This window comes from Vigna unguiculata, chromosome 8 (genome assembly GCF_004118075.2).
Source record: "Vigna unguiculata cultivar IT97K-499-35 chromosome 8, ASM411807v1, whole genome shotgun sequence".
Taxonomy (NCBI): domain Eukaryota; kingdom Viridiplantae; phylum Streptophyta; class Magnoliopsida; order Fabales; family Fabaceae; genus Vigna; species Vigna unguiculata.
Window position 1 is genome coordinate 6,880,679 of NC_040286.1, and position 15,983 is coordinate 6,896,661.

General features: G+C 28.4%; 1 protein-coding gene across 1 annotated transcript; it reads left to right on the top strand.

Moving 5' to 3' along the window:
• Window positions 1-13,349: 13,349 nt before the first annotated feature.
• LOC114194785 (probable carboxylesterase 17) lies at window positions 13,350-14,279 on the top strand. Its single transcript, XM_028085202.1, has one exon. It carries the CDS (start codon window positions 13,350-13,352, stop codon window positions 14,277-14,279), a length of 930 nt encoding a protein of 309 aa, XP_027941003.1.
• The last annotated feature ends 1,704 nt before the right edge of the window (window positions 14,280-15,983 follow it).

Consider the following 15,983-nt stretch of genomic DNA (forward strand, 5'->3'; position numbering starts at 1 on the left):
TCATAAGCTTTTTTTTTTTTTTTTTGTTTGGATTGTGTAAGATGGTTATTGACAATCTCATCATATTGCTAATATGATGTTAATATATTGGGATACAATACAATACATGTGGATAAATAATGCAGAGAATTTAATCCATCTCTGTCTATTTGATAGACATGTTTTAATATATAAATATTGTGAGAAAAGCAAGTTAGATTAATTACGTAAGAGAATTTAAGTTGAGAAGTATTACTAAATTTGGACAGAGTGTTTTGGAGGTGAAACGACTAGTACTACAAGTATTAATGGAATTTTATATATATGAGAAAAATTAACAATAATATATATATATATATATATATATTAAAATATATATTTGATCTTTATTTTTATTAGTTGTGTCAGTTTAGTTTTTATAGTTTTTTTAATCTAATTCCAATTTTCGTTGATTTTATTTAATTTGGTATTTTTTTCTTAACATCGACAATCATATCTCACTTTGTGTTCTTTTTAATTTTTTAATATTTTTAAAAAATATTCACGTGTCAACCCACATGTCATAGCTAATATTTCATATTCAATTTGTTTTCTATATTCATTATTTTTGTTCAATTTAGTCCATTTTTTTAAGTAACGTAATTTTGTCTGTCTTCAAATTGAAGTCAAATTTAATTTTTATATAAATGTTATAACAATGTTTTTATTAAAATTTACATTTTTGTTAAATATTTTTTGTGTAGGGTTACAAATAGTTTAAATTAGAACAAAAAATTTAAGGATGTGGACTGATATCATTGATCTAAACTCTTAAGAGATTAAAATATTACATGATCAGATAAAGTAATTGTGTTACTTCCCACTTTTTAATCTTTCAAAATTTTTAAAATTACATTTGATTTTGAACTTCTTACAATTTTAGATGAATGGTGTTAATACTCATCCGTAATATTTTTGTTCTAATTTTAAACTAATTATAACATGAAATCATAAATATTTAATAAAAATATCATTATAATATTTATAAAAATATTAAATTCGGTCTCAATTAAAAAAACAAAATTAATCCATTTAAAAAAATTAGACTAAATTAAAAAAAATAAAATTAACAGATATAAAAACCAAAGTGAGCGTAAAACATATCAGAATGATGATAACTATCTTTATACGCAATGCAAGTAAAACATTTTTTTAAATATATGTTATCATTGACCAAAACATATGAGAATGTTTAAATCAAGAATGATTTTATCAAATAAATCTGTAATTCATAAAAAAAGAACATTTTTAATAAACTTTTGTTAATAATAAAATTTGTGTCAACCAAAATCTCTTCCAATTAATGTTGCAGTGGAACATACTCCCTCAAAAATTTAATAAAGACCAGTAACTAGTTAAATAGTTTGTATTAATAATATCATTACTTAAATTTAACAATAATAAATATGTAGCATGATACAAATAAAATAATTGAATAAGTGGCTTTTATATTTGTAAGAAGATGGCATAGCAGATTGTATATTTAATAAGAGCAATTATAGAAGTTATAGAAGCATAGTGTGCATTAATAAGTAAAGGTGGAGATTTGTTTGTATGAAAGTCATGTGGTGTATGTTTAGTTTAGCATATGCAATAGGTCTTCAAAATCATAAATAAGAAAATGACAAGACAGGGAGTTATGATTCAAGTAGTTACTAATCAATAAATGTCTCCTACAGAACAAGGCAAATATTATACTGTTTCTGCGTTATCTATTTGCTACCATGTCACCTCAATCACCTTACACAAGTCTCTCTCACTTCTATACAAGTCAACTCTTACAATTTAGGAGTAAGATAAACTTTTCAATAAAACACGATTAGGGATTAGGCTATGATCAATATTAAAAATGAATTTGAAAAAGAGGAAGCCAATGGATTGAGGTATTTAAAGTTTTTGTTGTTTATTTTAAAGAATTTGAAGGGAATTTGAAGAGCATTCTCAATTTCAATCTCACCCTAATCAGTATCTTTTAGATTAATCGGCATAGTAGACACAATTATACTAACATAATACAACTTTTTCAGTAAAACAGTATTGTTTTCAATCTGTAATCGTAAAATAAGGTTAGATGATTTTAATTTTATATAAAATAGAATGAAGTGATTAGAAGTCATGACGATATTCAAATTGAAGTCGTTATGAGTGTGACCAATTTCCTTTTCTTTCTTTATAAAAGCGAAGTCATTAAGACTCTTATTGGTTTTTGTATTTGAAAAAAAAATACAAAATTGAAGTCGTCATGAGTCTAACAATTTCAATTTTCTATTATACAAAAACCGGTAAGAGTTCTTACGACTTTACTTTTGTAAAAGAAAAAAGAAAAAAAAAGAAACCGACCACAGTTATGACAACTTCGATCTGACTGTCGTCATGTATCCTAACGACTTCACCCTATTTTACAAAAAAAAAAAAATCAACTAACCTATTTTACAATTATGGGTTCAAAACAACCTTGTTATACAAAATATCCCAACTTCCTCACTTGAATTTTCACCTTCATGAGCCAAGCATGCTTTATTTACCACAAACTTTTCACATGTTCACCCATAAACTCAACGTGCAAAAACAATGCACAAAAAGTTATATTTTTAGTTTTGCCTTTTGAAAAATCATATTCTTCTATCAATAATTTGTACAAGATAATAGTAAGGCAAAAATTAGAAAGAGCATAAAGAATATCATATGATGTATAATATATAATATAATTCTTCACATATAAGATTATTTCTTATTGCCTCATATAACTCATATCATCATGTTTCTTCTTCAAGCTTCTCGCATATAACAAATATATAACCACAAAAGCCACCCTAAGTACTCTTAATATTATAGCAACCATTTTTCCTGGATTTTCCCCAACATCACCAAGAGGTATCATATCACAATAACAAATCCAAATATGATCATACTAGCACCATATCAACCTAATAAAAACTAACCCAATGCATGTTTAGGCAAGTGTTTGCAAAATTGATCACAAATCAAACAGAAGTAATTCTAATTAACATCGATTTTTAAGTCAAATAAATTCATATTAACTAATAAATAATGTTAGGGTTTATGCAAAACAAGTGAACATTTGTCTAATATATTGAAAATATCAACATGACTTTGACAAATAATTAAATGAAAAAGCACAAAACAGCAAAAAGTAAACTCAAGTTTATGAAACAAACACAAAAAATGATAGATTGTTGACATTTTAGAACTTAGACACTTCTTTTTTGCCTCCCAAATTTTTTTACATTCATATGTGTTTGGTCAAGTGTGTGCAATTGTGTTAGTAGGTAGGGTAAGACTTAGACATTAACAATCACGTCATCTAGGGATAAACCTCATTTGATTAGCCAATGAAACTCTTCTTCCTTTTCTGAACAACCACAATCTAAAGTCTAAGCATGACCTGAATAAGTAATCTACATTAATATGTGAAACTTAAATAAAAATAAAAAACTACTAGACATAATAGATTTAAAGAAACCTATGGTAAATTTATGGAACCGTAGCATGTCCATAACACCAACATGAGCCAAAGCGCAACAAAATAAAGCAGGTATCTGTATAGAGAAGTAAGAATCAAATAAACAAAGATGTTGAAGGAAAAGGTACAAATAAAACAATGAAAAGACAAATTTAATGAATTAGACCTGATTTATACAAGCACCAACAAGAAGTCCACCATGTTTACAACTTTGTAAAACTAATCATGCATGATAGTCATAGTATCTCTTCCAAAAAAATGTAATGGAGATATCTTCCAAAAAGACATTCAAATCTAGTCTTTGCATTTGTTTGTAACAAATGCCTTAAAAAAAGACCACAACCGCATAAAAGAAAAAGTAGTTCAAACTTAACAACATAATAAGTACATATAATAATAATAATAATAACAATAATAATAATGATGATAATTAAAGTAAAACAAACCTCTTAAATCGATTAAGAGTCACAATATTGGTTGTTGTAAGATGATGAACCAACTCCACTTGTAGACCTAACTACTCCTGATGTTACTTCAACTCCTCCCATTGTGTGACCATTAAACTAAAATTAATTGAAGCAAAATATTATTAATATACAAAGCAACATAAGTACAAAATAATTTTTGAAGAAAAATAAACCAAACTTTTACCTATGAAAATCTTCTCAAAAAGCTCAAACTCTTCATTGACATTGATACCATCAAATTGAGCTATAGTAGACCTCAACCAATTTTGAGCATAAATGAGTGTCTCAACCATTGGTGGATATAAAGAAATTATAAAAACATTCAAAACCATACTTCCAATATTAAATGCACTCTCAAAGGCAACTATGGAAATAGGGGTGGTCAACACGTCTCTAACCATTTTTGATAAAATGGAAAATCGTGAAGAATTTATTTTCCACCAAACAAATACTATTAACAACAAACTCATTTAATACCTTTCTAAACTATCTTTTTTTGTCTATGGTGTATTTTTCTCTCAAATGCTTCTAAAAGAATCAACCCTTGCCAAATATTCAAGAATTTCAACATGCATCTCTTGAACTAATTTGTACCAATGATACATTTTTTTCAAGTTGCATTGTATACAATTAATTAATTCTACAACTTTGTTTGAATCATGTTTATACATTTCTTGAAATTTCTAAATGACATACTCATACTTGTAACGAGGATAAAAAATGACACCAAAATACAATAAGTGCACCTTCAAGCCTCATTTCAAATGCAAGCCCACTTAAAGGCCTAATTACAAGATCAATGATGAAGAAGATTCAAAAGGGCCTCCCATTAGATAATCACAAATTCAATAGGCTTCTCATATTATTTAAATGGGCCAAAGAGATCACAAAAACTTGAAGAAGTGCATGTAAATCTAGTAGTGTAGATTTAAATTGGGCCATTGTTTGGGCTTTGTTTTCCAATAATACATAAGACATGAAAGGAACATAGGATGGGGCTCAAATTGGGCTTGGCCCATTTCTCTTCATACATGGTCAAGAATAGCAAGGCTAGGAGGCTCCTTTGCTTCATGGTTTGACTAAGGTTGGTTATCACATCTAAAGGCTAAGAATCCTTCTTGTTCTTCAAGCCAAGATCCAAGGGGTGTGACCTTGCCTCCTTCTCCAAGCTTGATCTAAGGGCCAAGATCAAGGCCCACTCCATCCAGTGGCTCTCCTTTCTCATGTGTAAATGACTTCATATAAAAGCCAAAATTTCACTCATTTGTAGACACTCTTGAAATTTTATGCAATAGATCTAATTGAGTTGAGAACACTCCTCTCTCTATTGTCTTTGAGAGTCACTCTTTCTAGAGATTTTCTCTCTCTACCTCTAGCCACCTTCCTTAGGCTAGCATAGATTAGGAAATCCTATCACCTCCTTCACTTTCCATAGCTTGCAAGTGCCTTCAAAACTTGCCTCCGTTCCTTCATCCAATTTCCGCTGCCCATGGAGTTCTTCACGCACCTTTGGAGCTCCACCACTATGTTAGTATTTGATTTCCATGCTTAATGCTTCCTTTGGTTTGGCCACCCATGCATGATTTGTGGTTCTTAAGGTGTTGAAAAATGTCTTTTGAACTAGAACTGAAATTGAATGCCTAGTGGAACTTGTATCTAGGGATAGAACATGATTCATTAGTAATCTTAAGACTCTTGAACTTAATGCATGATTTCACTTGTTATGGATTCAAGGAATTGGAACTTGATGAGTTATCATAGACTCAAAGTTGCTAGGAATAGGATTTGAGTATTCTTGTGAGTTGATTTTGACTTGAAATTGGAATTGAGATGTTTGTGAATGCATGAGAATAAATTGAATGAAATCTAGTCTTGACAATTGTATATAATCTATGTTAAATTTCTACTATACACCAATTGTTTGATAAAATACCAAAAAGAGTTTCTTTGTGTTTCTGTGAGTTTTGTTGTTTATTTGAGTTGTGAATTGTGAGATTTGTCATGTATTGCACTAGTCCATGTGGAGAGAAATATATATTTATTACATGCTACGTGTGCCGGTGCACTTGTCATTTTTCACATAATAGTAGGATGCCAAGGGAAGGGAAAGACTCACCAACTAAGACAAAGGCAGAGCAGCACTGGCGGAACTAGGATGTGACAGGGGGAGCCACGGCTCCCCCATTTTTTTTTAAATTTTTTTTATATATTTATATATTTTTTAAAATTATATTATGGAAAATTATAATAAAAGATAAAATAAAAAATTTTAATAGAGACATTAATTTATAAAAGAGATTAGGGTTTTTTCTGACTATAAGATCTTTCCATCATGTAAATTATCATGAAAGTCTGTGAAGAGAGATAAATACAAAGGTTGGGAAATAGAGGTTGGAAACACATAGATTGAGATTCATGTATATATTCTTGCATGATCTATCACAAATCAAGGTTAGTATCTTATTATGATTTATGTATGTTAGTTTATGATTCTTTTTAGGATGTTTCTTTCAAATTAAGTTTATCCCAAATTAATATAACCCCTAATTATGATTTTTGGTATTCTTTTATGAAATTGGTATGAACCCTAATTATAATTTTTCCTAAATTATTATAATCCTTAATTATGAAATTTAGGGATTTTGTGTTTTTCGCTACCTATGGTATTTTTTTTTTAAGTTTTGAATTTATACAGTATTGCTTATTTAATTAAAGTAGTATGAGTTTTGTTATGTTTTGCATTGTGATAATTGTGATTTGTGAATATAAATTTTATTTTTTCTAAATAGGTAAGAGGTGATAAATTTATATTAGAAAGATTATGATAAAAAGTAAAAAAAAAATTGATTCCTTTTTTTCAAAGAGAAAGGTTTGTGATGAAGATGAAAAAGAAATGCATTTACGTTAACTAAGCTTGAGAAATTTAATAAGAACCAAGAATTTAAGACAATATAAAACAAATCTCTAAAGTTATCAGAGTTACATATAATGAATTTAACAATTCAATAGAACGTGATCTGGAAAAAATGACATCAAATTTGACAATACCACCAAATCAAATTGATGAGATACGAATGCCTTATCTAAAATGGTATTCATGAATTGGTATCATGATATAATAGCGAATGATAGTAATATTTTTTTGAATTCTACTATTATATGTGTTTGTTATAAGAAGAGGAAATGAAGAGAAAAAAATGAATAGTTTCTCTTCTAAAAAAATTATATATAACAAATCTAATTTGGCCCCCCTACAATTTTAGTCCAAGTTCCGCCACTACAGAGCAGGGAACTAGTATGTAAAAGGATAACAACCTTCAATCAACCACAAAATCCACAACCACTTGTCTATATATATAATTTCTTATTTATTGAATTTTTATTATTTTGTGATACCATTTGTTCCGATACACCTAATAGTTGTTTAGGAGTCGAGGTTAAGCATGGTTTAAATACTCTTTTCTTTTTCCATATTTTGAGACGCCTTTGAATGACAAAACTGTGAGAAGGTTTCACAATGTAAACACTTATTCTTTTATTCTTATTATTGTTCACAATATAACTTACCTTTTCAATAAAATATAAATTAACCTTGAAAACTTTAAGTAATTAATTTTTACATATTTTATTAAAAAAATGGGTTAAATATGTTTTTGGTCCCTCAAGTTTCAGTGAATTTTTGAATTAGTCCCTCTTCGCAACTTTATACTAATTTAGTCCTTCATCTTTAGAAATGCGTGGATTTAGTCATTCTTACCAATTTTTGTTAAGTTTATTTGACATTTTAAACACATTTTATGATAACATTTGAGTTAACCTTGAAACTAAAATGTGTCAAACGGTGTAAACAATTCAAATACTATCATGCAATGCGCTTGAAACGTCAAATAAACTTAACAAAATTTACTAAATTCACGCATTTTAAAAGTGAAAGACTAAATTGGTATAAAGTTTTGAAGAGAGACTAATTCTAAATTTCACTGAAACTAGAGGGACCAAAAACATATTTAACCCAAAAAAATTTCCTTTATATTTATTGTTTCTACCTAAATTTTATTTATATTAAAGTTGTCATATTTAAAGTATGTGTTTATTTTGATGTTAATTTTGGTCTGAAAAAATACATTAATAAATTAAGATAGGGAATTATTTACTTCGACTTTCAAACTACTATTATTCATATGCGAAAATATTAACTTCGACAATTTTAGTACACTTATGGCATTAAAAATATTAAACTTTTTCTTTTCTAATAAAATAACATAATTTATAAAAAAAAATCTCTATATCTATGTCTAAATAGATTATTCATTTGTTTGGTATACACATTTTTCATTCAATTTTACTCTTCAAGTAATCTATATTTTAAACTAAAATAGTTTTTGTTTTTATGTTTACCCTTTTACGTTAATCCTAATTTGAATATTTTATAAACAAATTAAAATAATTATTTTACAATTGTATCCTTTTTAATAACAATTTATTTCACTTCAATAATCATTTATAATAAAAAATATTTAATAATAAAAAATTATACAAGTAATTTATTTTTATAATTATTTTTAATAATAATTATTTTATACTTTAATAAATTGTTGCTATAATAGTAAAGTATTAAAATAATCTTACACCCCATTCTCTTCTTCCTACACTCTTAATTTGTTTTTTAAATGTTCATTCTACCTTTTTGAGTTAATAATATAGTTGACATTCTTTGGTTGTCCTTCTTCCTTAAAATCCCCATTTCTGTCGCACCTCCCTCTTTCTACTATCTGCTCCTTCATTCAAGAAAGTTTTTTTTTCTTTTTTTTTTTTCTGTTACTAGGTTTTGTCTGATGCATGTGTGCACATACAACCAAAACTGGTGAAAAAGAGGAATACAAATATTGAGTTGCGCATGAAAGAAGAAAAAACAGGAAAAGTACTTCTGGAATGGGTGTTTTTGAACATATTTATAGATTCAGAAATACTGAAACATCTATTTTTAAAAAATAATTTTGTATTTTGAACTGCATGTTTTGGAATGTATTTTTGAATCTCAAAATACATGTTAGACTCGAAAATATATTCTGTAATACAACAAAAAAGTTTCAGAATAAGTGTTTTGCATGTCATTTTCTAAATCTGATCTGGAAATACGTTCTAAAACACTTGTTTTTTTAAAAAAATATATAATTTAAAATAATTATTTAGAAAAATATTTCCAAATTTGAAAATGACTTTTGAAATAATCATTCCGAAACAAAAAACACAATTTATGAAATAAATGTTTGGAAATATATTTTCAGATTCAGAAATGAGTTCTGAAACCTCAGAACAAGTACTTCGAAAATTAATTTATGATCCAAAATTGTCTTTTAAAATACTTATTTTATATATATATATATATATATATATATATATATATATATATTTTTTTTACATTTCATAATGACCGTTTTGAAAGTTATTTTTAAATCCGAAAATATCTTTAAAAACATCCAATCCTAAAAATATTAAAAACAAGAAGGTGAAGTGATTTTAATTATATATTTAACGAGCTGTAGTTTGGGAAGTAAAACTTTTAGGGGATGTAGGTAGAAAATGGAGAGGTGTAGAAAAAAGAACCTTTTTCCGATAAATGGGTTATTCCGTTTTCATATGATGGGTCGTTCCTGGCCCAATATAAAATGGGATCAAGGATTTATTATAGTAAAGTTGGTTGGTGTTCGGTTAATTTTTTTAGTATATATATTTTAAAATCATATTTAATTGTTTTTATAACTTTTAAATTTTTAATTAATTAATTAATTAATGTATTAATAAGATAAATTAAATTAATTATTATTTTTGTATGCTAAATTAATATTTGAAAATTAATAATTTAAATTTAAATTGTAAATGCTATTGATTTAAGTTACGATATCATTATATTTCTACTGTTTAAAATATAATGTAAAAATATTAAGTTTTTACTTTTTTTTTTTTAAAAGTAAGATGGTGCGCCAACTCGGCCTCACTCTTTCTTCGGACAATTGTGCAACCTACAACAATCTCTCCCTTAACAATTGCCCACTGGAAATTGAACTCGTGACCTTGACTCTAATACCAATTTTTATTACCCCGCGCTTACCACTAGGTCAAAATTTATAGCCATTAGTTAAGGCACAACTCTTTTTTACTTAAGAGTGTAACATAAGCCCAAGCGCCACGATTCGATTGTGACCCTGCCCACTTGGCCTCTGCCACAAGACAAGCTATAATCATTAGTCAGGGCATAACTCTTTTTGCTTAAGAGTGTAACACGAGCCCAAGTGCCATGATTTGATTGTGACCCAGCCCACTTGGTCTCTGCCACGGGACAATTGATGCCACCTACAACAATCTCCCCCTCAACAATTGTATCCCACTCTTAGATTGTGACTTGGCCCATATGGCCTCCGCCACGAGATAAATGTGCAACCCGCAACAATCTCCCTCTTAACAATTGTCCACCAGGAATCAAATTTGTGACCTTGGCTCTAATAACAATTGTTAGGATCGAGTGCATACCACTAGGCCAAAAGTTATAACCATTAGTTAGGGCACAACTCTTTTTACTTAAGAGTGTAACACAAGCCCAAGCACCACGATTGGATTGTGACCCAGTCCACTTGACCTCTACCACGGGAAAATTGATATTGTTAAGAATCCAAGTGTGACTCTAAGTCTCACATTTGTTATAAATGAGAAAGTAGAGTGTTATATAAGGATGAAGACCTATGAACTCATTGCCTTAAGATTTTTGATTGTGAGTGGTGTTAATGCCTTATGTGATTAAACTCAAGTCTGACTGCTATTGTATTTCCCTAGTGAACCTCCTCATTGTAAACCTTGTAGGAAATAGATCATTGTGCATTTGATCACAATAATAATAAACCCTTTAACCATCTATGCATAACACGGATTTTATTTGAGCTAAATGCTATATCCCTTAAGAAAAATGTGTGCATGGTTAGTGTTATATTATGTTCACAATTTTGGAACTAAAGGTTGATAACTTGAATCTATAGTGAAATTTAACATTAAACATGGATAATAATATATGGTGTTGTTATATATATATATATATATATATATATATATATATATATATATATATATATATATATATATATATATATATATATATATATATATATATATTAATCATAGACAACGTTTTATAAATAAAGTTTTGAAGGTTTTGGATGTAATGAAAAAAAAAAAAAACAAATCCGTAGTGTTTGTATATATCAAAGTGAATTATTAGTCATGAAAGTTAGGATACAATTTTCAACAATCTTACTCATAAAATTTCAAACATATTAAATAAGATTTATTCATCGAAAATGTAATAATTGAGCAAAGACTTACTTGGTTGATATTAACACATTTCCCATTTTTATTTAAGAATTACTATAACAAAATATCTAAATAGTAACTAATTTTAGAGATAAAAAATAATTAGTCATGATAATGACCGATTAGAAACCAATTTAGACATTAATTCATTTGGTAATCAAAACTTTGGTAACTAATGTTAGAGACCAATTTAGTGATCAATTCACAAATAAATTATAATTTTGTATTCATAATATAAACTACTTTAGATATCAATAATCTTTAGTTTATAAATTGGTTACTATAGTATTTAATTATTTTTTGTCTCTACAATGAGTTGCTATTTAAGAAATTTTCTTGTAGTGTTAATTATGTTCTATAATAAATTAAAACTATTTTATATTTTCAAAAATTAAATAAAAAATTAAAATCTTAATTTGTTTTCTTTAAGATTATTAGTTCTTTAAATACGTAAAAAAATACCTATCTTTGTAGCAAAAAATAAAACAAATTTATTGTAAGGAAAATAAATCGCAAACATATTAGTGTCTTAAAATCACCAATAATATTGGATAGAGAATAATGTTAAGTGTGTTTATTCTTTTATATAATCTAACCGGTGCATTTATTATTATCATCTTATCTTTATTCCAAAAAATTGTGAAACTAACATTTCTTGAAATAATATTACACCTAACACTAGGGTCCAATGAGGCCCAATATTTGCCCATTTCTTAAAATATTGTAGCTACATATACATCATCTTCAAAATCACTTTAATACAAAATAGTGAAGTTAAAACCTCATTACTAGAAAAAAAAAGTGTTACCAAACATTTAATTATTTTTTATGGAGATATTTTTAACTTATCATAGGCTTTTTTGTATTTCTGAGTCGTTTTGACCATGAATTTGTAAAATAGGATTCGTTGATTTTTTTTTTAAATGGGTTAAGTCGTTGTGGGGGAGAACGACATTAAAGGTGAAGTCGTCCTCCCCTAAACCGATTATTATTTTTTTTTTAAAAAGTGATGTCGTCAAGATAGAGACCAGTTTTAGATTAAAGTCATCAGAGTGCATGACGGTTTTACTTTTAATTTTTGTTTAACGTTATGTTTTGAGTTGTGACCAGTTATTTCAAATGGTAATTAATAGTATAAATCATAATGAAATTGCTTTTCTTGTTTGGGAATATTAGAGTGGAAGAAAGAGTGATAACAGAGAAAATAAAATAAAAATCTAAGAGAGGTGCTAATTGAGTTGGAAGTCTGCGAAAAAGGTTCCATTACGGCAGGAAAAGTAGGAGTGCAAAAAGAGGGCATCCATTGATTGATTGATTCCAAAACCCGAAAAGATGAACCGAATTTGGTATTGGACAAGGAAAATGTAGTACTGTTGTTGTGAATAAGGGTTGAAGTTCCAATTTATTATTTTTCTTTTACCACTAATTATTAAAAAAAGTTAAAAAAAAACATAAAAGTGAAGTCGTCATTCATGAAAATGACTTCAATGTAGAAATGACATAAACCAAAATTTTTTTTTTTAAATGAAAGTAGCTGGAAGAAGGATGACTTCACCTTTAATATTGTCCTCCCCTATGACACAACTTGATCTTGTTTCAAAAAAAAAAATAATAATAAAGGGATCCTATTTTAAAAATTCGAGTTCCAATGAACCCCAATTACAAAAAAGCCGATATCATATTTAAAGTAATCTATCTAATTTTAACGATGAATACACAAAACGATTTCCATAAAACATGATAATATGAATGTTGGTCAACATAGTTAATGCCAATTTTTTTATTGGAATCAAGAAAGCATGCACGAGTAACCTCTGCAACAAAAAGAAAATGCAACAATGTGATGTAAATGACCAACCAAACAAAATATACTATATATGTATTGGTTACCTATAATGCAAACACAGAAAATGTATGAATGCATGTAACAAGAAACAAATATATATACACTATTTGTGTTCTCACACCTTATGTATAAAATCTCCCTCTTCAGAGACAGAAGTTTCATCTCACATAAAATGTCTATAATAGCAGAAGCACCAAAGTTTCTTCAAGTTTACTCAAATGGCTCTGTGAAACGCTTCGACCCTGAAACTGTTTCAGCCTCCATAGAATCAACCAATGCATACAAATCAAAGGATGTGATCATAGACTCATCAAAACCCATCACAGGAAGAATCTTCGTTCCAAGCTTTCCAACTTCCTCAAAGAAACTTCCTCTCTTGGTTTATTTCCATGGTGGTGGCTTCTGCATTGGATCCACCACATGGCTCGGCTACCACACTTTTCTTGGTGACTTCTGTGTCAAATCTCAAACCATAGTTCTTTCTGTTGACTATCGTTTGGCTCCAGAACACCGTCTTCCAATTGCCTATGACGATTGCTACACCTCACTCCAATGGCTGAGTGAACAAGTTGGTTCTGAATCTCTGCTTCAACAAGCTGACACAACTAGGGTTTTTCTCTCAGGAGACAGTGCAGGAGGTAACATTGCACACCATGTTGCAGTGAAGGCGATTCAGAGCCATGCATGCCCTTTGAGAATCACGGGGTTGATGCCGATACATCCCTATTTTGGGAGTGAGAAAAGGACAGTGAAAGAGATGGTTGATGAAAGCGCAGAGGATGTGACCATGAATGACATGTTTTGGAGACTGAGTATACCAGAAGGTTCAAACCGTGACTACTATGGTTGTAACTTTGAAAAACATGACCTAGGTAACAGTGTTTGGGTTAAATTTCCACCCACTGAGGTTTATGTTGCTGGTGAAGATTTTCTGAAGGAAAGGGGAGTGATGTATGTGGAGTTTCTAAAGGAAAAAGGAGTGAAAAAGGTGACACTTGTGGAAGCAAAGGAAGAGTCTCATGTATTTCATGTATATTTTCCTCATTCTTCTGCAACTGGTTTGCTGCAAACTCAAATGACTAGATTCATACAAAAATATTAGCTTCGACTATGAGTGTTACATGAGGATGTTTTCTTAATTTAATAATAAATTCATCAAAGAATAAAATATATTTTCTAATTCATTATTATGGAATTTTCAGCTATGTAATCTTTATATGTAATCTTTATATGTAATATTTGTTCTTGTACTGAGAAATAATATTATACTAGGTTAAAATATTATTTTTGTTCTTCTTCATTTGTTTAGGTTAAAATATTGTTTTTGTTCTTCTTCATTTGTTTCTCTCAATGAACATTAGAATGTTTTTCCTTGACCTCTCCCGATAGCAGACAAAAGTTTCAAACTAAATATTAGTTTTTTAGTAAAAACAGTGTTTTTAATATGTTGTAAAATATAGGTTAAAATACTTTTTTTTTCCCAATTTTTGTCAACTTTTTTCACATAAGTCCTAATTTTGGTTTTATATTCAAATAGGTCTTAATTTTCGTCAATTTTGTTTAATTTAGTCATTTTTTGCTAATATCGTTTAAATCATTAACTGTCACCCGTCACTTCATGGTTTTTTTTGTTTTTTTTTTTGATTTTTTTTAAATGTACACGTGTCAACCCAGTAGCATGCCACATGTCACTTCATGATTTTTTTCTAATTTAAAAAAAAAAATTTATTGTCCACGTGTCAACCCAGTAGCGTGTCACGTGTCAAAGTTAATGTTCTATATTCAATTTGGTCCCTATATTTTTTATTTTTGTTCAATTTAGTGACAGTTTTTGTTAACATTAACCAATTTGGTACCTATCGAAAATGTGACCAAATTTGATTTTTATATCAAAGTTATAGTGTTGTGAATTTTAATATATTATATAAAAATATTTAATAAAAATTTAAATTTTAATATAAAAATTAAATTTGGTTTCAATTTAGAGAGAGACCAAATTGGTTTAATGTTAACAAAAATTGAGATTAAATTGAACAAAAATAACAAATATAGGGACCAAATTAAATATAGAACATTGACTTTGACACGTGGTATGTTACTGGGTTGACACGTGGATATTTAAAAAATAAAAAAATAAAAAAAATAAAAAAAAATTCAAAAAAAACCACGAAGTGACACGTGGCACGTTACTGGGTTGACACATGTACATTTTAAAAAAAATTAAAAATAATAAAAATAAAAAAAATAAAAAAAACCACGAAGTGACACGTGACAGTCACTATTCATGGCCGTTAATGATTTAAACGGTGTTAGCAAAAATGATCCAATTGAACAAAATTGACGAAAATTGAAACCTATTTAAACACAAAACCAAAATTAGGACTTATTTAAAAAAACTTGACGATAATTGGGACCAAAAAGGTATTTTAACCTAAAATATATGATCGTTGCATTGCTCGTTACTTTTTCAGTTTTGGACATTATTGACATCAATATAATGACTGTTATGATCTTTTGAACTTCTCTCTTCGTTTGTTCTTTCACTTTCTTTTTTCCCTATTCTCTTTGTCTAAGATCTTGAAGTTATTGATATTGATACTTTGTACATAGTTTATCTTGCTAGATTCTGATATCCTTGATATGTTCAAGATGTTCCTGTTGTATTTGGAGGATTTATGCATATACAACGAATAAATTCTTAAGAGTAGTGACCTTTTATGCCTCCAAAAATCCTTCTGATGTATGTTTTGTGCAGAATATCCAATAATTTTAAGGATTATGATTTATTCATCAAGTATGACCATGT

Excerpts from the sequence above, each read along its gene's own strand:
- LOC114194785 (XM_028085202.1), top strand. The coding sequence starts at position 13,350 with ATGTCTATAATAGCAGAAGCACCAAAGTTTCTTCAAGTTTACTCAAAT.